Source organism: Neolamprologus multifasciatus, chromosome 15 (assembly GCF_963576455.1).
Source record: "Neolamprologus multifasciatus chromosome 15, fNeoMul1.2, whole genome shotgun sequence".
Lineage (NCBI taxonomy): Eukaryota > Metazoa > Chordata > Actinopteri > Cichliformes > Cichlidae > Neolamprologus > Neolamprologus multifasciatus.
In genome coordinates, this window is record NC_140453.1 from 17,554,242 (window position 1) to 17,578,964 (window position 24,723).

Below are 24,723 nucleotides of genomic sequence, written 5' to 3' on the forward strand. Positions count from 1 at the left end.
CTTATGTAGTCTGGAAGATGAGTGGATGATGGGGTGGGTGTAGTTTTCTCTGTTGTGGGGTTGGGTGGACTGCCCCGGGCTCTGTGGGGCCGGGCGGCGCCGCTGCACTGGTCCCCGGTTCGGATGGGCCTGGGCCCCCCTTCCCTGGCGGGTCGCGGAGTATGGGGGTGCCTACTGGGGTCAGCGGGGGAGCTGGCCCCAGGGAGGGGTCACTTGCCCCTCCCTTCCTTCCCTCCCCATCTCCAGCTGCCTCCCTCTTCCCGCTCCACCACAACCACCCACACATGCAGGGCCTTGGAGTAGGGGTGTGTCACCAGGGTGCAGAGGAGGTAACCCCCCCCCCCCCCCCCCTCTGTCCCCTTCTGGCTGCCTCTGCCTCAATTTTATCCCGCAACTTAGACATTCACATTACTCACACTCTCATTACACATACATATAGGATCTTGGGGGTGGGCACGCTACACGGAATCCCAATTACCATCAGGGTGTACACCTCACCCCCGGCGTCGTTGCCCACCTCTCAATTTTAAATACACGTAGACATTGAGGGCTAGCAGGAGGGACTATGCGCTTACCTGCTGCTCTCTGGCAGGTAGCTCCATGCCCTCCTGGGTTTTAAATGCACCTTAGAACACACATACATCAACACTACAATGAGCGGGTGGAGGGAGGTTAGGAGTCTTCTCTCACCCTCGTTCTCTGCTTCCTGCTGGAGCAGGGGGGCTAGGAGGAGGAGTTGGCCGTCCGACTGGGATCCGGAATGTGGGGCCTCCCTGCTGCTGCGGAGTCGGGGCGGTCTGCTTCTCCCCACCGCAGGGAAAAGGGTAACACAACCTGGGTCTGGGTGCAGTTCCCCCCTCCAGGGGCAAGGGTACCTAGACCCGGTTCGTAGAGTACGCTTGGGGAGTGTGATTGTGTGTACAGCGTCTCTTTATGTCTGTCTCCACGTTGGTTGAGTGTGGAGTAAGTGCATATGAGAGCATGAGGGTGGGAATGGATGTTTGTATCTGTGTGTGCCTGTATGTCTGTGTCTATATGTCAGGTTGGGTATCAGATGCCACCTCTCTGAGGACAGCTCAGGCCCTCCAAGGTTTGGAGGCCTATCTCCCCCCACCACTTCCCCTGCCGGGGGCGGACTCCCTCAGACATCGGTGCGTTGGTGGTTCTTTGTGTCCGGGGGTGGGCGTCCGGGTACACACCGGCTCACTCCTTGGCGGCTGCTTATCGGGGCCTGGAGCCTGGGGCTCGCTTGGGCCACCTCGGAGGTGGGGTGCCCCCGGCCTCTCGGCCTGGGGCTCGGTCACTCAGGCACAGCTGGCTGCCGGCGGAGCTCACGGGCACGTCACTGCAGCCCCCCCTGGCTTCTGCTCCGTGGCTGCTGGGTGACCCCTCATCTGGGACTCTCCTCGGCTCTTTCTGGGACAGTGGCGCGGCTGCCCCTCTGTTGGTCTTCCTTGGTCTCTTGTGTTCTGGGGGCCTCTGGATGTCTGGAGTTTTGATCTCCTCCATACCTGCTTCATGCCCTGGAGGACGGGGCAGTGGCCCCCCACACCCTCTAGCAGATCATTACATGAGGGAACCTTTTAAGAAAACAAGCGCGTCCATGCTCACAGGTGTACACACGGGTGATCACACACACAAACTACACCCTTTTTGGCTCCTACCTCAATGCACACTGTGCTGTCGATCTTACGTGCTGCACAATAATGTTTAATATTTAGTAGTTACTGTCATATTCCCATATATCATTGTGATGTGGTTTATTGTATTACTCTCGTTTTCTTCTGCTTGTTTTCTTTTTTCTTTCTCAACAGGTGATCCAGGTGATCGATATATGTATTTATTTTTTTATTTATTTATTTTTTTTCTTCTGCTTATTCTGTTGGTTTTTGTTTTTTGCCCTTCTCCCCCGTCCCTCTTCTCAACTGTCTTTCTTTCCCTCTTTCTTTCTCCCTTTTCTTTCCCCCAGTCAAATCTGTCCCGTATTCAGCAAGTGAAAATAAAATAAAGAATAAAAGGTGAATCAAATGGACCATTACGGCAAAGCTGGGATGGTCAATTTGGTAAAGAAAAACCGTTGGGCATCTTTCTTCGCCTTTAGACAATAATTCTGATGGCAAAAGAGCCAAACGGGACAGGCAAAAAAAAGAAAAAAAAAATAAAAAATAAAAAATAAAAAATAAATGTAAAAAAAAAAAAAAAAAAAAAAAAAAAAAAAAAAAAAAGAACATTTTCTCATAGCAGACAGCTCCTTATTTATGTTACAGCGTCACTGAGTGTTGTAATCTGAAAAAAATATATACAACTTTCAAGTGAATCAAAAGTTTTCTACATCTACTAGATAAACTATAAGTAGGAAAAAAAAATCAGTTAGCTTTACTTGGGCACCAAAAAGACAACAGTAGAGCATTTTCACTGGTAAACATGATGAATATTTGTTGCTCTTTTGGCTATGTGTTAATCTGACAGGAGTCTGGGGTTAGAGATGCTGAGCCTTCATAATATGTAAAGAAACTGTAATTAAAATCCCACCTCCAGGTTTTCAAATATACCTTCCAAGTTAGCGTGTAGTGCAGAGTGTGTCCACGCACTTGATGATCCTGCAACTGACATCAAGGGTGGGCGGTAGTAAGATTGGAACATTGTGAACAAGGTAGGCTATAATTAAATGATAATTATTTAAATAAAAAAGCACAATGAGGGATGTATATGTAAAGTATTTAAAACAAATAAAAATGTAGCATAGTTGCACAATTGTTTGGATCTCTGTTAATAGCTGGTTGTGGTGATATCTTTAATACTCTGCCCTGCAAATTTCCCATCCATCAGTTTAGCATCACTGCTAATGATTAATAGCTCTACATATGGGAAGAGTTTAGACATATCTGCTTTAGGGCTTCCCAACTACAAAATAGAAAGACAAGAAATGGTTTGAATTATGGTGAAGAATTTCTAAATGATTTAAAAATGACAGAAATTCACACTTTTGCTTCAGCTTTATATGAAGGAAACGCTTTATGCTCATAACTTCTCAAGAGACTGAAGGAATAAGGCGTTTTTGGTGGCTTTCTGAAGGACGTTTTTGTTGGAGGTCAGGTTGCTTTAACATCCCACAAGGGATGTGATGTTCCAGCACAGGGAAAAAGAGGGCAAGGCTGTGAAAATATAATTCAGCAGGAGATCAGGGCAGCCACAGTCTTCTGCAGGAAGTTTTTCATCTGGTTTCGTCCACAGCTGCACAAGCCTTTCTCAGATATCAGTGCAGATTGTCGATCGCAGTCACATCTAACAGTCTGATTTACAGTGCTTTGTGGTTAAAATAGGTGATATTTAACATTCCAAAAGTATTTTTTGTTGTTGACTCATTTGTGCACAGCTTTGCACTTCACTAATTGCACTATAGACTTTAAATTTTGAAATTATCTGTGTTTTAGATAATAGATACTCATGTTAAAATACCAGGCTATATACAGACAATTGAATCAGGCTTAAAAATCTAATGGGGAAGGGTTGTGACATGTGTCTTGATGCAGGGATGAAACCAGTCTCCCTTCTTTACATTATATAATCTTTGGAAGCTCAACAGGATACTGACACGGTAGAAACTCTACAATAAGTATTTATTGAAGTTCAATGCAAGCCAGTCGCATTTCATTACATCATCCAGATTTACAGACATTTTATGATATTCTTTTTGTTAAACTTTCGCTTTGACATATCAGTGATTATTTGTGTTTCTTAAGACCCAAACACCATTAAAAAAAAACATACTATCTATTATCAAAGTGTAAAGAAAAATTATCCCTAATTTTGGTGTTTTTATTTTTAATACTTGATAAATTTATATAAACTTCTTTAATTCTGTGACCTGTCAGGCATCATACGTCTTAAAATATTAATAGCGCATAATGTGAAATGAGCTTATTTGCTTTCTTTCTAGATGTGAGAAAAATAAAGCTCTCTCAGTGTCAACATATACGAGGTGATGCACTTATGCTTCTTTTGCACTAGTAACAACTCAGTTCGGATCTGAAAATGTGACATCAACAGACTGCATGCCACTGATTGGCCAATGGTGTGATGTCATGAGAGTGACTCCATCACAGAAAGGACAAAAAGCCGTAGACAGAGACGCAGGTATACCATCACCTAAGCGTCCTCCATTGGTGTGTTGGGCTTGTTGCACATACAAATCAAGTCACTGGACTTTCGGCCGCATCACTATCACGACCCCATGTACATTGAGGTGGTGTTCAAAATGACTGACACTAGAATAGTGAATAGAGTTGAGTCAAACTGAGTGGATACTAGTGTAAAATAGCATTAATTTAATCTCCAAAGATCAAAAAGCACATCTGAATCTGTTTTTTTCCATATTGTATCTTGGAAAGACTTGAGCTAGCTTTCCTCCATGTCCCCAGTCTTTATGCTATAGATTTATCACCACTTTAAGCTCTATGCTGTAAGATATAGGAGGGATATCAAGCTTCCTATCTTACACTAAGAATTATCACAATTATGATCTCTAATGTCAGCAGCAGTTGTTTTTAGCTTTCATTTTTACTATTTTCAACTAACAACTTTACCACAAAAAAAACCTAATCACTACATGTAAGAGACATTCACATGAAAAATAAACCCACAACAAAACAATTCATCACCTTTGAACCCACTAAAGGAAAAAAGGTTCTCAGAGTACCCGCTCTGAACCTCCAATGAAAACTGATTTTGGTTTTAATTGTGACACTTTAATAACAGTGCCCCCCATTGGCAAGGTTATGTCAGCAATGTGTACATAATCTCAGAAGGAGTGGATATTTTTCTATAGAGTCGTGAATGACAATGTAAACCTTTGGCTAGTCTGGATGGAAAACGCCACTACTTAAGTCCAAATCTGTGGTTAACAACCCTTCCATTTATTATGCCACAAGAGGTTTTAGCGGCTTGACAACAACCTCAAACACATTCTTTGCTTCTGCTACATTAAACAGACAAGACTTCATATTTAGTAATGGATGTTTTTCTTTTCTTTTTTTATATTCCTACTGATTTTGTGATTTCGTTTTTTATTTTGTTCTGTAAATTAATTTGTTGTTGTTGTAAAATTTCCACTGTAAGAGACCCCATCAGTCATATGAAGACCACTTCCAAAAAGTCTTTCCAAACACTGTCAGCTTTTAGGCTTGGTCATTTTGACTTCACACCAACAGTTCAGTTTGTAATAGCAGTTCTGTCGTAGTTTTAAGCCTTCCTTTTTAGTTCAGCACAGGATCAGGAAAACCCTTTTTAACTCCCCCATGTTAAATTTGGATTTGATGCACTTGTTCATTAAGTTCTTCATTGTCCTCCTCAGTTTCATAGAAATTGATAATTGGGCATTGGACCATGATCCCTTGAAAGACAAATTACATCGGACTCCATGTTTCTCTCTATTGTCTCTTGGAACCAGCAGCAGGCGCCACAGTCCCTTGTGTGGGGTTGTTGATTCGGTCATGGCTGCATGGCAAGCCAGGAGGTCCAGAGACTCCTGGTGGTCCATGCGGCCCTACTGGCCCCTGTTTTCCCTTGGGTCCTATTGGCCCACTAATGCCAGGTATTCCGGCCTGGCCTTCGATCCCTGGAGACCCTGGAGGTCCTGGGAGACCATCTTTACCAGGGGGACCCATATCACCTTTCTGGCCCCTCTCACCTTTTGGGCTTGGTGGACCCATGGACCCCTTATCTCCTTTGCTACCTTGTGCCCCTCTACTGCCACTAGGGCCTCTTTCACCAGATACTCCTTTGGGACCAGGAGAACCTTTAGGTCCAGCAGGTCCACGATTTCCTGTAGGGCCTCGGTCACCTTTGCTGCCAGTCAGCCCAATGGGTCCTTTTGGGCCACTTTCACCACGGTTCCCTTTGGGTCCTGGGGGTCCAGGAGCGCCTGTTGACAACAGATGGTGTTGTAAATGTAAAAGGAAAAAACAAAGCAAAGCAAAGCAAAGCATTCTTTGCTATTCTTGTTGTTTATACACAGCAACATCCACCTTTAAGTATAGTGAAGTTCTGCATTAGCTGTGTATGGTGAACATCTACTAGTTTCATCTCCTCCATCACCATAGACAAATTCCTGACGTCCATGTCCAGTCGGACATTCAGCAACAGGTTCTGCTGCCTTAGAGTGTCAGCTAAGTGCAGCAGTAGCAAGACTGTGTTGTTCAAGTTCTGCACAAAAAAAGGGAGGAGGGGGGAGCATAGATAATGAGAAGCAGCTAAATATTAGAAGTTTATGTGGCAAATCAAAAATCAGCTTAACTAACCTTAACGCTAACTAACTAGCCCAAGTGATCATGCAAATTACACTGGTCAACAAGCATTTTGCTACTGGGAGTCTTTTGTGTGTACTTTAAGAATTTTCACTTGCTGACTCTAAATCTGAAAGCCATTAGTATTGGACAACTAGTACGACCCAGACAGAAACTGCAACATGTTTCAGCATTTCGGAAAAAAGCTTGGTCTCCAGAAATAACTCCAAAAACTACAATATAGTTGTTGTGTTTTTTGCAACCTGCAGTTCATCGGTGTGTCTGCCCAGGCGAGTCTGGCATGACGAGCTCTCTGTGTTGATGTACTTATACATGCTTTGGACGTGGCTCACAGTAGCATTGACGCTGGAGGAGATTGAGACAATCTCCATCTCAATAGAGTTCAAGCGACCATCCAAGGCAGAGAACCGCTCACCTGTCCGGTTCTCATAGTACCTAAAGAGGACAGAGGTTTGTGCTGACTGGAATGATATGTTTCTCTGTGTATATAAATAAATATATACACATATAGTAGACTTCATGATATATAAACATCACTCCACCTACAGACTTGTTTCAGTATTTAACTATCACATAAGTCAGACTAATGTAAAAATCAGGAAGTTGATAGTACATTAAGCCTTAACAGGAGAAAGTCAGTGTAAGGATATTGAGTGTTTTGAATGTTACCTTGAATGGTAGTGAAGGTCATGCATGTTCTCCTCATGTTCGTCCGTGAATGTTGACACGTTGTCTAGCTGCATCTGTAAGTTCATCACCTGCAGAAAACACCCAAACAATCTGGATCCTATCCTCACACCTCCCCAAATTGCTTGATTTACTGATTTACAAGAGATTGGACTGTCCAGCTGCAAATTGACCATTTGATTCTCCTAAGGACAAGGGAACTTAGAATCAATTTAAATCCCAATAACTGTTCCTCCTAACTGATTTATGGCCATGTAAACAACCATATCTCTTCTATTATGAATGATTTTTTTATTTAACACAGTCTGTTTATGAATATCTAAGAAAAATCAAGCTTACAAATGCACTAACCTGGTGAGTGAGATCATAGTAGAGCTCAGTGGATATGGCGATCCTTTGGTGATCTGCTACGATGTTGTTCTGTAGGAAGCGGATGGTTTGCATTGTGCTGCTGGTGTTGGACTTGATAGCACTCAGAACCCGGCTGTAGTTCTGCCAGTCACTGGTTAATTTATGGAGGACATACGTATCCTCATCTGCTTTTCTCTGCAGGGCATCTATCCACTGTGTACTAACAGGTAGAGGGATCACAGAAGATGGGAGTTAGCAGCAGTGTTGATGATAAGGGCAAATATCCCTGATAGAGTTATTTCAGACACATATGCACACATGTACATGATGTTCTAATAATTTGTTTATCAGGGGCAACCAACAAGAACTTTGGATGTATTGAGAACTGCACCGAGGCCCAATATAACCTAAATCCGGATTATTATGAACCTTGAATCGCGCAAAGCTACTCTAGTAGAGTGCAAGAATAAAAACACTGAGTTATAAATGAGCATCACCCTTAAAGGTGAATACACGTAGAGTTAAGGAAAAACTGAAATAATCCGGCAGGCTGTGGATGCTGTATAGTTTAAGGTTACTGGTGTTGCAAAATGCTTTCCTCCATTCATTAATCTGAACACTGAGCATGCTCCATTAAGTGTATGATCTAGTCACATCTATCCTTTCTCAGCTTTTCATTCACCTGTGTGCCACTGTTGTATTAACTTGATGCGCTGTAGCTTTGATGTCAAACGAATCCTCCAGCAGTGTTTTTATCTTCTCCTGAGTTTCTTCAACCACGTCCTTCCAGCCCTCCACCCGATCCAGGTATCTTTCCAGTGACTGATTGAGAACTTTGATTGACATAAGGTGGTTTTGGATGTCACGTGTCAGCCGGTTACTTGTATCCTTTAGTGACGCCTGGGTCTTGGAGGCTTGGTCCAGGACCTGGAGAAGAACAATGGTGGTAAATTTTCTTTGGGCTTTAAACTACTGGTTCCCTTTTATTATTTGAGCTTTTTTTGAGGGCCACCATACCTGCTCCTGTGCCAGTATCATTCTCTGAATGTCTTCAAACTCTTTCTTCAGCTTACTGATCTCCTCACTGTACAGAGTTGCATCCAGGCAGCCTGAACAGTTAGATGTGGCCCTCACATCTGGGATGGGAAGTTAAAAAAGGACGTGAGATGGCACAGGAAAAGAGGCAGGATGCTCTAAATTACTGTATTTGACAGCTGACCACACAACCAAGTTCCTAATGTGTAATCAGGTGAATAGAAGAAGAAAACTAATGTATAAACAATCAGCTGAAGCTTGTAAGGTAAACCTTCCTGAATTCCAATATGTTAAAATGTGCTGATCCATGTGATAATATTCACAGACAGTCATCTCCTGTCATGCTTTAAATTGAAACACAATTAAAGCTGTTTTAGGAATATATAAAATCCCAGAAGTTAGTAGGAATGTAAGTAAAACAGTTCAATTCAACAAATGTGCAAGAACTTTGTTATCTGTGAAAAAACAATTATTCCTTGATATTTTCTCATAGTTCTTATAGGATCAAAGTGAGTATTAAAAAAAGTTACTTTACCCTCTATTCCTTGCTGGACCTTTGTGATCTTTTTGTAGTAAGCTGATTCTTCTTCAGAGAGGCTGTCCACCTTCCTGAACACTGAGTACACAGAATTACACATAAATATTTCAAAGTATTTTAAACAGTTGTACTTATATATATAACTTATATATAAGTGAAGGAACAATAACAGTGAGCGATCCGAGTGCTCTGGGGTAAATGGGGAATGAAATCATTAGATTTAATCATGTAAGGAGGAAATAATTAACAGCAGTAACTTGGTGTTAACAGGAAATAAGAGATATTTAAAGGAGTAAAAACAGGAAGTTGTAATTTAAGCCCTGACAACAAAACACCTAAAGTTTTCATTGGCCAAAACACTAATTATGAATGATGGTTTATCCAGCTGGTCAGGTTATAATCCCTCAACATATTTCATAAACAGCAGTTTAGCAACAGTTAGCTTTTCAACATCCTAAGCTTTGACCCAGGGCATTATTAGAGGCCGTACCGTAGTTTGTTTGCATATATAAATGCTTCCACATGTGCACATACCAGCTGATGTAACAGTGCAGTTGAACATGGCCTGTGGCTTCGTCTATTCATTGAAGCAACAGAATATATGAATGTGAATGAGTAAATCTTTTTTTATGGGTATGCAGGGGTGTGCATCTGGTGGCATATGTTTCAAAATAATGCTTTCAGTGTGACAAAACACATTTCATTCCCCAAATAATTTTTCCATAAAGGGGTAAAACTGTGTTACTTGAGTCCATATTTTGTGCAGAAAAAAAAAGTTGCTAAAAAACAGATGTTCAGCAGGGAATTGAATATCAAAGGTTACTGTTTCTCTTCTTGTGCATATTCACGGATGGGATTTGCGGCCAAGTGCATGACTTCTTCTAATGGTATTAAAGTTTCAGTACTTTGGTGCTGCACAGCTGTACTGGACGTTGACACAGTCTCAGTGTGTGTTATTCAAATGTATTTTGCAAAGCTAAGCCATGCTGTCGTGCTCTTTTTAAAAAGAACTGGATTTCTCCTAGCAAGACTCCTGACAACCCTTGCAAACAAGCCATACGTCTTCAGTCTTTTTCTAATTGCATTGTCATTACCTTTAACATGTAACATACCAAATGAGGGATGTAGAGTCTGAGCTGTAGCTCTTGGGTCTTTTGCAATCTTTCTGGCTATTGCACAGTCTAAACTTTGGGTGAATTTGCTTGGATATACAGCAAACTTCCAAAACTGCCCTTAAAGAGGTGGTTAAACTTGCTGATGATCAAGTTTTAAAGGAAAAAGTTATATATTTTTAGTATGTCCTGTGACATGAACATTATAAATGAAAAAGCTTGTTTTTTATTCTTTTTGTGACTTGAGAACCTGTTGCAACAGTATCAGCTGTCAAATTAGTCAGCATATTGTCCTTTTTAGTGGAAAAAAACAAATGGTAAAATATGCATTTGATTTTCAGTGTAGCTCTGTATGAATTAGAGACAAGAGAAATACTTTTTAGAGTTTGGAACAGTTTCTGGGGGAACAGTTTTGCTTAAGTAAAATAGTATTTTTGTAAATATAAAGGGAGAAAACTAAAGAAAAATCATAGGCATATTTCCATCTGATATTCTGCTAAAACTATTAACTAACTGTGGTTTAAATCCTACATTGAAAATGAATGGTGTCTGATTTGTGTGCTTTTCTTTACACACAAAATTTAAAAAAAAAACATTATTAGGTGCAGAAATGGTCTAAAAAGAAGGAAATTAAGCATAAAGGGGTCAAAAATCCCCTACTTAAAAAGTGGTTTCTCCTAACAACCAAATGTTTGCTGAAACCACTTGCTGATGGCAGATGATGAACATGCACACTCCGTCCAGGTTTCCAGCACACGTGCAAATGAAAAATTACACAAAATGCCCACACGCATTTTGTGGCACACCTAATTCAAAACTGGGCTTTATTAGGATGTGTATCTGAATGCAGCCTTCTGTGTGTTGAGGGATTTTGAATCAGTTCTTGCCTGACTCTGTCCTCTGATGTCCCTGAACAATTGTAAAGCATAAAGATTTACGGCTTTCAAGCCCAATAAAAAGTGATGCTGATGTAAAAAGCACCTGCTGATGCTGAGTAACTGTCAGGTAAAACATGGGCAACAGAATCCAGGAACACATTCAGTTGATCTATGGGAGTTTGGGGAGTGCACTATTCAGGCAACTAAAATGTATGTAGAGAAATCTGATGTGCTTTTCACTCATTTTAATGCACAGAGCTGAATGCGTCCAACCAATCTCTGCATGAGGAAGACCTCTGTGTTTTCATTTAGAGCAAATCAAAAGTCAAGTTGAGCTCACCAAGTGAAGCCAGCACTGCAACAGTTATGATTAGGAAGGCAACAAATCCATAGAGGATTTTGACAGCCAGTTGAAGAGAATGGCTCTGCTGGCACCGCACACAGCCACCTCGACTACGACCTGGAGATCAAATCACACAAACAAAGTCAACAAAGTGAGTAAATTAGCAAAGGGAAAACAAAATTGATTTTCTGATCTGATCGTTTAGTTGTATCTACTGTAAAATTAAGTGCTCATAAAAGAAGTATCCAGATTCTTTAGTTAAACAAAACAAAAACAATACTAGCTAAAACATAGAGACTGAAGCGTCTCCAAAACGGTAAGGCTTGTCGGAGCCTTTAGATGGCAGATACTGGAGGTACATGTTGAACTGATATGTATAGTATTTAAAATATCTACAGCTAATACCCTGGTCCAAGATATCATCTCCAAAGTTCTTAGTGGGACAGATCAGATTCGGCTGCAGGGACTGTCATGATGTTTTGGCTCATCAGCACATGATTTTAACATTTAAATCTTTTCATTTTATTTATTTTCTCCCGCTTGGGGGCAACAGGAATTACACCAAACTGACTTATTCAGTATCATCTTAGAGTTAATATGAGAGACACACAACTATTCCATTTGTGTTTGTATTCATATATGCATGGAAAATGTAACTCCATTATTTCATTATACTAAGATGATGCTGTTTTTCATTGTTAGATTTGTTCAAGTGGCCCTTACCTCTAAATGAAGGCATTTCCTCCTCCTCTCCAGTGAAGTCCTCCTCTGAAGAACAAAGAAAATGCAAACAAAAGAAGTTGAAAAGATTGTGTTTTCGAAACAAAAACAAGTTTTATTCATCATTATGTCATTTTCAATTCTTTAAATCTTCATTCCATGTAATAGAAAGGCCTTAAAAGAAGCACATAAGGGTTGAAAGGTGATGGATAAGTTTTCATATCTGAATTGTCAACGTTGATCCATTAAACAGTCTAGCTTCCAGACACTTGTTATTAAACAGAGTTGTAATCATAAGGTTTCTTATGATAAATCTCACAGGCTATGGATGTAATTACATCAGCCGAGACATTTACTTGAGGCCACTATTTGCAGTCAGTGTGAATGTGGTTTGTATCAACGGAGCCACATAACCTCCAGTATAGGCAGAAAGACCATTTTTAGTCCAAAGATATACAGCATGATTTGTGGAGAAACCCAGCAGGTAAAACAGTATTCCAAGGGACCCTTAAATTAACTGACTGGGTCCTGACAGCTTGTATATGTGCTGTCCAATAAAACTGAGGTTTCTCCAAGGCTTCTTACCAGGAGCTTTTAAAAAATCCTACTTGCAGTTATGATCTGGATGTCAATATCACTGCTTTTACAAGTCAGTAAGAAGTAACATGAATACAGCACATGGCTTATTTGCTTTTCTCTGAGACCAGTTAGCTTGATTTCTCAGGAGAAAATTAAACCTGCATCTGTTCAATGTTAAATTTGTGTCTAAAGAATGTGAATACGAGTGAGGGCAAATTGACAGTCGTGCATAATGAACTGGTTCACATCCATGGCTCTTCACCAAGGACAACAAAAGAGCTTGATCATTACCTTTGAAAAGCTGGTTCTCATATCCACCATAGTTGTCTGTCAAAGAGACACAAAAAGCAGACATTTAAAAAATGAAGCTGAGTGAAATTCAGCTCCTCTGGAGCCACAAAGACGTTTTATTACTCCTCTCATAAATCACACAAACCAGCTGCCTCCCTGTTTCCCTTGAAGTGTGCATTGTACCGAGCGCGCACAGCATGAAGCTGCTGTCCCAGAAAATGCGTGTTTTTGTTCTTTTTAGATGTTTTCTCTGAATTGTTGCTCACTCAGGACAAACCAGTCCCACGGTGGTGCAAAGCATGAGAAAATTTGTTGGTTCTGTGCGCTGACTCTGGTGGGAGTGTTGTGTTTGTTGTGAGTCTGAGAAATTTGTCATCACACACAGTCATGGAAAAGGCTGGAGTAAGCATGACTTGATAGGACCGCAGAGTGCCTAACAAACCAAATGAAGCTAGATTACTTAAAAATCCCCAGATGCATTTGACTTCATGTTTTCATAGCTGTAAGTAAGTGCTGGGGCTTTATCGCACATTATTAAATGTGCAGCATACAACTGCACCTGGGACACTGTGGGTGTGGAGCTGGAAGTTTAGCAATCACTCATGCTGACCACAGGGGAAACTGTTTCTGAAGAAGAGGAGCTGGAAATCAAAACCATTTTTTAACAAAGTCATTAGTCCACTTAAGATGGTATGTATCTCTAAAATATTATTTCCTATAAACCATCTGTGCCTTGGTGTCTATAGAAAAGGAATATATAGGTAGTTCATAAAAGCTGTTTTTAGGCCTGAACAGTCTTGGAAGCTAACTGTACATTCATGGGCAAATCAGAGGCTGAAAAGCTTAGAAAATAAGATTTTCCAATTGTGTTTAACATCATAAAAGATATTTTAAACCAACTTTTATGCTTAAAAATATCAGAAGTGTAATACAAAATGAATGTGTAAGTGAAACCTAAAAGTGGTCCCAAACATGAGACCAATTCCAGCCTCAATTCAATTACATTTTTTTTATATAGCGCCAAATCACAACAACAGTCATCTCAAGGCGCTTTATATTGTAAGGTAGACCCTACAATAATACATACAGAGAAACACCCAAGAATCATATGACCCCCTATGAGCAAGCACTTTAGCGACAGTGGGAAGGAAAAACTCCCTTTTAACAGGAAGAAACCTCCGGTAGAAGCAGGCTCAGGGAGGAGCAGCCATCTGCAGCGAGAGTCTCCTGGTTGAATGTTAGCTTTGTTTGTCACACCTCCATCCTAACTGTCTTTGTGTGGAATCCATAGAATGAAAAACATCTCTATGGATTGTTTTTGGAATGTGACAGTAAATGATTACTTTGACTGTTTTGCTAGTCACTTATTAGTCCCTGAATGTTTCCTTACACAGGTCACAGACAAAATTATTCAGCAACAACTTAGCATTTCTAGTATTTCTTTTGTGACATTTTGACGAGGATATGGAAATATATTTAGACTATGTAATGAATGTTTAGAGCTATAAAAAACAGTGTTTTTAAGGAACTACTCCTTTGGGCAATACAGCTGTGGGAAAAAAGAGTCAGAGGTTGTAGCATTTAGTGAAAGGTTTGCCACATGCTAATGAGCAGGTGTAAGAGTTGTTTGGTCTGAGATTTCCACTGTGCAACATAACTTTGGTCTCTTTTGTGCATTGTTATATAAGTGAAAACTGCCTTAAATGTTTCTGTGTTGCAAAAACATGTTGGGGAATTTCTGCTGTGGATCAATCTCTGCAGTTAGCCACAACATCATCTCAACATCAGGCGAGGTCTGGCCTCCGCTAGTGAGAAAAAATAGGACAAAAGAAAAACAGCAGGAGAATTAAACTAATGGTGGACTGTAAGACATTTTTTTTTTTTTAACTAGAGAGACAGTTTTAGTGCAACTTTTGTTGAAAAAAAAAAAAGAAACACACAGTCGCCCTCAGATGACTGGGTTCTGGTTCCACATGGCACAAATGAGAAAACAAACAAGGATTCTAGGCTTGGATGAAATTAGGGAAAATAAATGTTAGGTTAGGTCAAATGAAATTAAACCATGGGATCTATTTGGAGAACAATGTTAGTGAAGTTTTGATAGAAGAAAGTATACACTTGCAAAAGCAGCAATGAGGTAAATGTTCATGTGAGTCAGTGCTGAAATGGCTGAGGTCAGGTCTGGGTGGACAAGTCACAAAACACTGAGGCTGACATAAGGATGGGTGGAGGCAGAGGAAAGGGGAGGGAGTAGAAAGGGGAAAGAGTGAGAGAAAGAACTTCAGGTTATTATGGACTGAGGCCATGCTTACAGTGGCAAGAAAGACTTTTTATAATAATCTGCACCTGGTGACCAGCTACTCTGATCAGCAGAAAATCTTTGTCATTAGCTTTCACAAATGTGTAGCTGTTACTGAAGTGTTCGATGTGATCTGCAGCCTGTGCTTGTTTAACTAAATACCTGCAACACTTGGCACTTACTGGTATTTTTTTTCTCTAACGCGCATTATAAGTTAAAACCAAACATGTATGGAGGGCCACAAGTGCCAGAGTGAATTAACTATATTTATAAATAAATAATTGATTAAACATGTCATCAGTTAAATTCAATTCAATTTGCTTCATTCAAATCATTTAATTATTTATCGGCAATTTTAATTAATTAATGATGCATTTATTGATGTCACCATTTCAATTAATTATTTCCCATTTTAATTAATTAATTATTTCATGATTTCTGTGCTGTATGGAGGGCCACAAGGGCCAGAATGGGATAAATAAAAACTTAATTAAATAAATCATTACATAGTAACACGGTGGTTAGCACTGTTGCCTAACAGCTTGTCCCCTCCATATCTTTCAGCCATGACTCATTTGTTGAATTTGTAATTTCCACTATAACTACTACTAGTTAAACTGGGACTCTGAAGTCTCTTCTGCTGACCTAAGTTGGCCAAAACACTAAATTTAACCCTGCAAACAGCAAGTAATTTTCAGAAGTTTGTGTTCAGAACTTTACAACATAAGGTAAAAACAGAGTTTGTGCAATTATATCTCCCATTTTCCTGACAAACCATGAAGAAATTACGGATTACTCAAAAATCTTGCAACTGGCTTCATGTTGTAACAGTGAAATTAAAAGTAGTAATAACATTAAATGGGGGTTTTAGTGAAGAGCCCTCATGTCTCTCTAAAAGAGGTATAAATCCTGTTCAGAGACCTTCCCACCCTGACTAAAGCACATACTTGGTGGAAAAACTGAATTCCTGGAATTCTTTTGGACTTTTGTGGTATAAATATGTTTGAATGCCAGCACACTGTCTGTTACTGGAAGTTGAAATTCAAATTCTAAAACTGTATCCAACAAGAAATATCGAACAACTCTACATGTATGACTCTCCTTTGCTTCCTTTGACTTGCGCTTTTTTTTAGTCGTGTTTTCGCTTCTCTCGGTGGAAAAAAACCCCTCTTATGTCTGTCTCGTTAGTGGGGAAGCTGTCGTGTCCAACACACACACAGACCAGAACTGAGCTGATCTGACAGCAGCACAACACAACCCTGCCATATTAAAAGCATGTTTTGGTTCAGTGGAAAGGCAGTCTTATTAATTTGCTGTGCTTCACAAACCTACCACCTATGGTCTGAAAGCATTTCACTCCAAATTAAACAAACACAGAGCATCTGCATAAACAGTTCACATAAAAAAAAAACCAACCCTTTGCTTTCCTGTCACTGATAGGGTCAGATTATTCAAAAGCACCCTTGCAACATTGATTCAGCTGGTTCAAATTTCATCATTAAGGGAGAATAACACCTTCAGGGTTTAGGATAACTGCTGCGAGGTGTAATGAGATAAAAGTGAAGAAAATAAAAACAGATTTCTATCTAATAAACCAGCAGCAGTCAGGGGTTAGATCTCTGGCTAGTCCTTTCTCCCTGAGGCTGTGGTCACATGCAGATTACTTTTACACCCATAAAAATCTCATTGCTTTCAGATCTCAGTGCATTTATACTTCGCATAACTGGGCATTTTCCCCCTGGCAGGTAAGTTATCCTGAAAGCAGCTGGCCCTGATTATATGGTAACTGTGCTTGTGACCTATGTAACAGAGTTACAGACCTTACATGGATATAGAGTAGTCAGAGTTTTCAGCATTGTTAATGTACATGCAGGTGTATATAGTTTTGGACATGTGAAAGCACAATTTGTGTATAAAACATATTCAGGTCACAGTTATTTGATGAATGTGGCTATTTGCATAAAAAAGTTTGAGGTCCACAGAGGACCAAGGTCGTGGATGATCATAGGATGCTTTCCATGGTCAAGCAAGGTGGTCGAGCCTTATCCAGGAAGAAGCCATGTCAATTTTCTATTTTTAAAAAAGTGTATAATACGATACTTCACTATAGAAAATAGTTCAGAACATTCCTCAGTTAACAGTTAGAGGATTAGACAGTAAGAGCAGTTCTGTAACAGCGCTCATTAGACAGATTAAACTAAGATAAGGACCAGGAAGATTCAGCTGGCTGCAGCAAAGTTGGCTGGATGGTGCTTCACAGCACAGATTGGTAATGACCCAACAAATACAGCAAAAGCAAGCCAGGAATTTTTGAAAGATAGGAGGTGAAATATTCAATATATGGAGTTAATCAACTGATCTCAAATCAATCAAGAATGGATTTCACTTAAAAGAGAAAGCTGAAGGTAGAAAGACAAACAAAGAAATGGAAAATGAGGAGTTAGAGTTAGGAGAGAAGCCCTAGAGGCCTGGAAAAACGTCATTCCATTCTTTGGTGGTCCCCTGATTCCAAACTTCAAAGACCTCAATCACAAAGGATCATTGACAAAGTATTTAAAATAAGTCTTTTGAGCCACTTGTGTATAAAAATGGCTGTGAAGGCATGGTGGTTAATACGATATTTGTTTATCTTTGTATATCTTTCAAATTAAAGCAAAGCCCATACTCATTATATGACTTTAGTATGTTTTGTTAAACAGCTAAAAAAAAAAAAAAGTTTAGGTAAACAAACATCAGTGAAGTTTAAACTGAACTCTTTGCTTTTTTAGAGGAAACATGTGAAGGACAGAATATCCAGCATAAAGATGCATCACAATCAGAAAACAATTATAAACCAAGGACTAGAAATAGAAATAGATACATTATATACTTCGTGTCCAACAAGATTAAAAATAAGAATAAAAGTACAAAACAATCAAAATATATTTATATTTTGGACATTCTTTGTGCGACATTTGAGACATTCAGTATTTCTGTGCACGATGAATAGTTCATGTCCTCAGTGTGAACACTAATAGGAATAAAGATTGTAAAACACAGCCAGAAATGCCAAAAACCATCTGCTGCTACAACAGCCTCCATTCTTCTTGCAAAGTTTTTCTTGGTCCCGCTCACACAAAGTGGTCTCGCAGTCTACATTCCCATTTATCCCACAGGTGTTGGATGGAGCAGAGATCAGCTAAACTTCCACACCAAACTCTGAAAGCCACCTCTTGGTGGACTGGTTTGGGGGCATTGCTTTATGCTGTAGCTTTAAGATTAGCCCTAATCTTTCCCAAACCATGAAAGCCACAGACAAAAACTACTGAGTCATGCAGACAAGCATCCGCAGGTAAAGCCTGTTGCTGTCAAAGCCCTCGTGTGTAGATGATGTACAATGAACAACCATAGAAACTATGAAAAATATCAATACTAGCAGTTTTGAACAGCCTTTCCTGTGTCCCTGATATACTTCGAAGGGAAAAGTTTCAGAAGAAAGGTTAAAATATAAATATAAACTTTGTGACGTCTAACAGTCAGATCTCAGGATGTCGTTCTGATCTTTTACTCTCTGACTTTTAGTGTTCGTGAAAGCAGCACCACTTCATGTTTGTGGTTCCTTTGCTGAGGTTTTATCTCAGGGGGCTCTGGACTTTCCAAACCCCATACACACCCTTTTTCTCCCTTTGGACTTTACTTTCGCTACAGGCATTGTGCAAAATGTTATCCTCGGTAAATAACAGGCTCTGTATGCCCTCTGACCTCCTCACATCACTCACTGCATGATCCAATTTTCTGTTCAAATAGAGATGCCCACTCCACATCATAATAGTTTTTCATGTTCCCATCCTTCATTGGTTTATTCTGCTGTTTTGACCAGTAAAATCTCCTCCTCCTGCAAATCCAAGCCTTAAGTGGAACCAGAGTTAGGAGATGGGGCCTCCTCCAGATCAGAGTGGAGGTCTTGACCACAACTCATAGTAAAATGAGTCCCTTTCTAAAGCTTTGTTGACATCTCAGCCATTTAGGTGCCCTGTGACTGGAATGTGTGGTTTCTGCAAAAGAATATAAATGGTCGGTATGTGTCGCTGCAAACTGTGAACCAGAATGTATAGAAAGGCCATTTCAATAAAGCACTCTTTTATTGTGGTTAGGCAGTAAAACACAAGATCTTTGCAGTTAACATCCAGTAAATGGATGATGTTTTTTCTAGATTAAACTGATTTGGAAAACCAGGCTGAGAAAGTAAAAAAAAGAAGCAAGAAAGGCCTGTTTAGTTTTATACAGTAAGACTGCAAGGCCAAAGGAAATGTACAATCTTCAACAACTAAGCCTTTCTGTATTTACTCACCCTCAGGTTTTATAATCATTTCTTCATCTTTTCACTCCAAAGGTTTTCTAGCCATTTTTCATGTTTTATTCTTTTTGTTCTGGAGTCTAATTAACACCAGTGTTTGCTCAACTGTACCAAATCAAAATAGGCTGCGCCACAAAAACTAGTACTACAAAAACTTGAATGCCTTTTTTTGGCTCGACTAAAAACAACAGCAGCATAAGAAACAAAACAGTAATGGGATCAAAATCTTATTAAATAATAACATCTCTGTAAGGATTTCAACTAAAACTCATAAAAATTAATCCAGTATACCTCAGAGTCCAAAAACTTACCTGCAAAGCTAACAGAATAACTATTAGCTAAATTAGCTACATTACTTGCCTTGGATAACTAAGAATCCATTCAAATTAACCTGCTTGAAACCTGGGTGTTTTTCATCATCATCTTAGTTTCAACTAGTGTGTTTAAAGTCTTGTCCAGTCTTGTTTGCACAGATTAGAAACATGGCTGAGGTCAGACTAGTTGGTCCATGTAATATGACAGCTTATTCACACCCTCATCTCCTCCAGATTCGAACACTGTGATCACTGAGTTGAGATCAGATATGCGTGTGCATCTGTGCAAACATTTAAAAACAGACTCAAAACATTCTTGTTCATAAAGGTCTACACTTACTAGTTGTGTTTTTGCTTTATTATATTTTGCTGTTTTTGCTGACATTGTCAATTAAGCTGCTGTTAACGCACACAGGATTTTATGTTTTTATCTTCATCTACCATTGCCATTGAAACTCACTGTATACATGCCTAAATGATCCAGCGGTGTGTATATGACACTGGCCTCCCTTTCCCTACAGAATGCAATTTAAGATTTTCTGATTACTTTTAAATCTGTTAATGGTATGGCTCCATTTTATCCATCTCAAAATGTCTAACACCATGTACTGCCACATACCCAAAAGATGGTAAATAGACCAGTTATTATACAGCACTTTTCCACTTAAAGCACTTTACACAACTTGCCTCATTCACCAATTCGCACCCACTCGCGCAGACTGGAAACCAACCCCTGACCTTCCAGTTAGTAGGTGGCGCTACCACCTGAGCTGCACTGAGCTACTGTTACTGTAGTTACTGTTACAGGTTCGACCGCCCAGGCTTAAAACAAAGGGGGACCATGTTTTCACAGTTTTAAACCCAATGCTGTGGAACAAACTTTTTCAGCTAATATTAAACAACCTAAAAAAAAATCTATATCTATCTATTTGTATTTGGTTTTTTAAAATGATGTCATCTTAAATTTGTTCTCTTGTGTTCTTATTTTATCTCATTTCATGGATTTTGGAATGTTTTAATGCTATTTTTTGGTCAATTCTAGGAAGCAGCGTGTAACTCTGATTTTGAGAGATACTGAGAGATGTAGAAATGAAGGTAATTAATGCTATTATTATTACACTAAAACGGTAAACAAGAGTTTTTGGTTTTGTTTTGGGTGTGGCATGGAAAGAGAGCAACATTTCAGCCAGTAGCAGGAGGCTTTGCTGTCTGTCTGACAAATTCAGTATCAAATACTATTCGGGCACTGCCGTTACCTTAGTTTTGGCATCGTTTGTGTTTGTGTGAGTTAAACTGTCAACTACAACTAGAAGAATCTAGTATTTTGTGCAGTCAGGGGCTCAACAAGTTGCTATGACCCTGTCAAAGGCCATCTAGTCCACATGGTTCATCGAAGTCCAGTAATGTAAGGATCCAAACTGTGATGCAGTGAAAGAATTAAGCTCTGTTTGCACATAAAAGTGGTGAGAAGAGGGAAGAAAAATAAACAAACAGCCACTGTTATAGCTGGAACTTATAATGTTGCTAAGGTCTTAATTAAAGATCAAGTTGCAGATTCAACATCACATTCAACATTTTGTGCTGCCAGCTCTAGTGTGGAAACATGAAAATGCCCAGGAGAAACATTTAGATTATGAATCCAAGCTAGTAAAAACAAATGAGGAAACGCACTCTGAATACAGTGACAAGAAGCCAACACAGCATCCAGATACTCAGTCTCCTTGTTCTCCTTTCACTTCAAATTCATGATGCGTTGACTGTAAATTTATATAAAGCTTCCACAGCAAAAATTGCACTCAGGCCTCCACTTTGCTCACTCTTTCCTTTTCCTTTGCCAGCCATACACCTGTCTGCCTGCTTTTCCTTTCCCTGCACCTCCTTGTTTTTGGACTCTCCCCCTCCTCTCCATTCTGGGAGGAATGTATGAGGCAGCATGTTTTCTTCTGGCTGGGCTGGACTGAAACCACTAACAGACCTCCTGCATTGTGTGGCTGAGAAGAGTACTGTTCTTGTAGTTAATTTGCTGTGTCCCCCTGTGGTTCATGTGCAGCTTCTCCCCCATTTAAGCTCAATGTACCAGTTAGAGGTAGAGATTGATATTTCCACTAAATATACTCTTCTTATATGGTAAACATAAAACTTGAAAGTTAAAAGAGATCATTCAAAGTAAAAAAAAAATCAGTTATGATAATGAATATGTGAGGACATCTCCACATATTTTCAAGCTGTTAGTTCTGTTTGGCTTCTCCCTCTCACTCCTGCCCAGTCATTCCCTCTGTATCCACTCCCCCATGTGACTGCTGTGCATACTGTATCTCTGGAAATTATCTAAGTACTTCTGCTTTCTTCACAGCTGTTGGCAGTTTTCCTTGCATAGACTGTTGTAAAAATACTCAAATTCAACTAGTATATTTTCACCCGCCCTATCTTAAGCGGAATATTAAGTCAATCTGTGGTAGATTGGCATGGCTAGAGAGTATCTAAAGTTTTATGAGACCAGGCTATGGTGCACGCATGTACACATTATAGAGATTTAAAGATGACTGATCAAAGTGTCACAGCCAACAACAACACACATGCACTTTCTCAGGATCTGCACTGCCAAGTTTCAGAGATGATGAGAAGCATATGTGATTGCTAGTGCCCTGCGCAGGTGCCTGTCTGCATCTCACCATGAGACATAATGTTTCTCACTACATTTCTAAGTGTTTTGCACACTGGGAAATTCACCTACGTTTTCATCAGATGGATCTTTTGCATGTTCAAAAGTTGGTGAAACGGCAAAGTTGCATTTCTAGATGCTAAGATGTAATGTTGTAGGTGAAGTCTCTTTACCTTTCATGATTTCTGGCTCCAGATATCGTCTGCAGTATTGCCAACTTGTTGCAGTCAATTTTTTTTTTCTTCTCAAAATCAAGTGCAAAGGAAAAGCAGAAGTAGTCAGCAGTGTACCAATGGGTCATTCATGCGCATCGTTCCAGTGGTGACCAAATTTCCAGAGAAAGTGAGAAAAAAAAGCACCTCCAAATTTGAAAAAAAGAAGCAAATCATGCACAAAAGATGTTCATTCACATCCAATGTAGTGAAGTGCATAGAAAAAATAACTATGCAATATCTGGATTATTGGAAATCTTCTGAAAAAATTGCTGATGCTGAAGGTAGGTGATCAAAGCTCATCTAACTTTTGCACATTTGCCTGCAGCTCTCTGGCATCATCCCCCTCCCATCCAGAGCCTGATAAAGCTAAACCTCCTTAGACAGAAACCATGTGTAGCTTTATAAAGGGAGGGACAACTGGAGCATGGCAGGATGAAGAGAAAGCACAAGATTGGTAAGAGAGATATAAGCAAGAAGGCAGGGAGGCAGAGAGAGAGAGAGAGAGATGGGAGGGAAACAAAGAAAGTAAAAAACGAGGGCGGGACAGGGAAAAGGACAGAATGCAAAGGCAAAGGGAGGGGGAGAGAGAGGCAGGGAGTGTCCGTGTGTTTTGTTGAATGTCAGTTTTGTGGCCGAGGCTAATTGCTAACAAATGTCTGAACACTGTGGAGTGAGCACCTTGAATATCTGTGGCCTTGGCCTGTGAGACAGGAAAATAGTTTCTTTGAAAACACACCAGTGCACACACTACAACACACATGTCAAAGCCATAATCCAGACCTGGCACCAGTTTGCAGTCCTCTCAGTTTGCTCCCCTTAACCTTGACTACCAGCGAGTTAGACTAACAGCAGGTGTAAATTTCACACCAACACACACACACACACACACACACACACACACACACACACACACACACACACACACACACATCCGGCCAGTCAGCTGACGAGGCAGCTCCAGTGGCCGTCTGTCAGACTTACAATTTTCGCTCTGTCTTCCCTCTCCTGCACTCACTGTGCAGTTTAATATAGCTGTTTACTGTTAAATAAATAGATAACTGTATTAGTTTTGAAAGGCAGGAAATGACAAAGTCTCATCACATAATTAGTCTGAGCTGCAGTTGAGAACAGAAGGTTTATTAACTGTTTATCATGTACTTGCTGATATTATTACTGATAAAGTATACACTCACGAACCACTTCATTTCACAAACATCCAGTGAGCAGCATTTCTCTGCGTAAAAATATCTTGTTGATGCCAGAGATCAGAGGGGAACAGCCAAACTGCTTCAAGTTAAAAGGAAAGCAACAGTAACTCAACAGGAAACTGAGACAACAATTAGCACAAGCTCTCTAACTGGACTATAGAAGATTGTAAAAACATTGCCTGGTCTGATGAGTCTTGATTTCCGCTGTGATGTTCAGATTACAGGGTCAGAATTTGCTAAAAAAATTATATGAAAGCATGGCTCCATCAAGCCTGGGTTTAGGCATTTGCTGGTTGTGCAATAGTGTGGGAGATATGGACTCCCCTTTATGACCACAGTGTAGTCATTTTCTGATCACAAAGCTCAAACCATCTCAAACTAGTTTCTTGAACATGATAATGAGTTCACTGTACTCTGATGACCTTCACAGTCTCCAGATGTAAACATTTAGACCCACTGGACACCTGGAGCCTAATGAAGCCTGGGGCTAAGAGACAGGCTGCACTCTGGAAAGGTCACCAGTACATCACAAGGTTAATAGATAGAGACAGAAAGCCATTCACACTCATAGCTCCTGGATATGGCTGACATGAAAAGGAATGTTGAATAGGTAAGAAAAATAATACGAAGATGTTTTCATATAAATTGTGGCAACTGGGATAAGCTCCACCAGGATAAGCGGTTAAGAAAATGGACAACTGGACTTTCCAGTACAGAAATCTGTAACAACCCAAAGGACATTCTTTGCAGTCATTACTATGGTAAATACTCTTATCTGGATACTTGTGCTGCCAAATTGTCATTATCTAAAATGAAGCCCCGGGAAATGCTCTTTTTCATCAGTATAAAG

At 40.0% G+C, this 24,723-nt stretch overlaps 1 protein-coding gene across 1 annotated transcript; it reads right to left on the reverse strand.

Annotated features, from left to right (window-relative positions):
• Nucleotides 1–2,140: 2,140 nt before the first annotated feature.
• Nucleotides 2,141–23,586, reverse strand: scara3 (scavenger receptor class A, member 3). The gene is made up of 12 exons (XM_085133570.1): nucleotides 22,624–23,586; nucleotides 12,840–12,875; nucleotides 11,973–12,017; nucleotides 11,247–11,366; nucleotides 8,914–8,994; nucleotides 8,361–8,479; nucleotides 8,026–8,270; nucleotides 7,344–7,563; nucleotides 6,975–7,063; nucleotides 6,548–6,740; nucleotides 6,027–6,204; nucleotides 2,141–5,923 (listed from the first exon to the last, which is right to left on the reverse strand). Exons 1-12 carry the CDS (start codon nucleotides 22,628–22,630, stop codon nucleotides 5,430–5,432), a joined length of 1,827 nt encoding a protein of 608 aa, XP_084989696.1. The 5' UTR covers nucleotides 22,631–23,586; the 3' UTR covers nucleotides 2,141–5,429.
• Nucleotides 23,587–24,723: the final 1,137 nt, after the last annotated feature.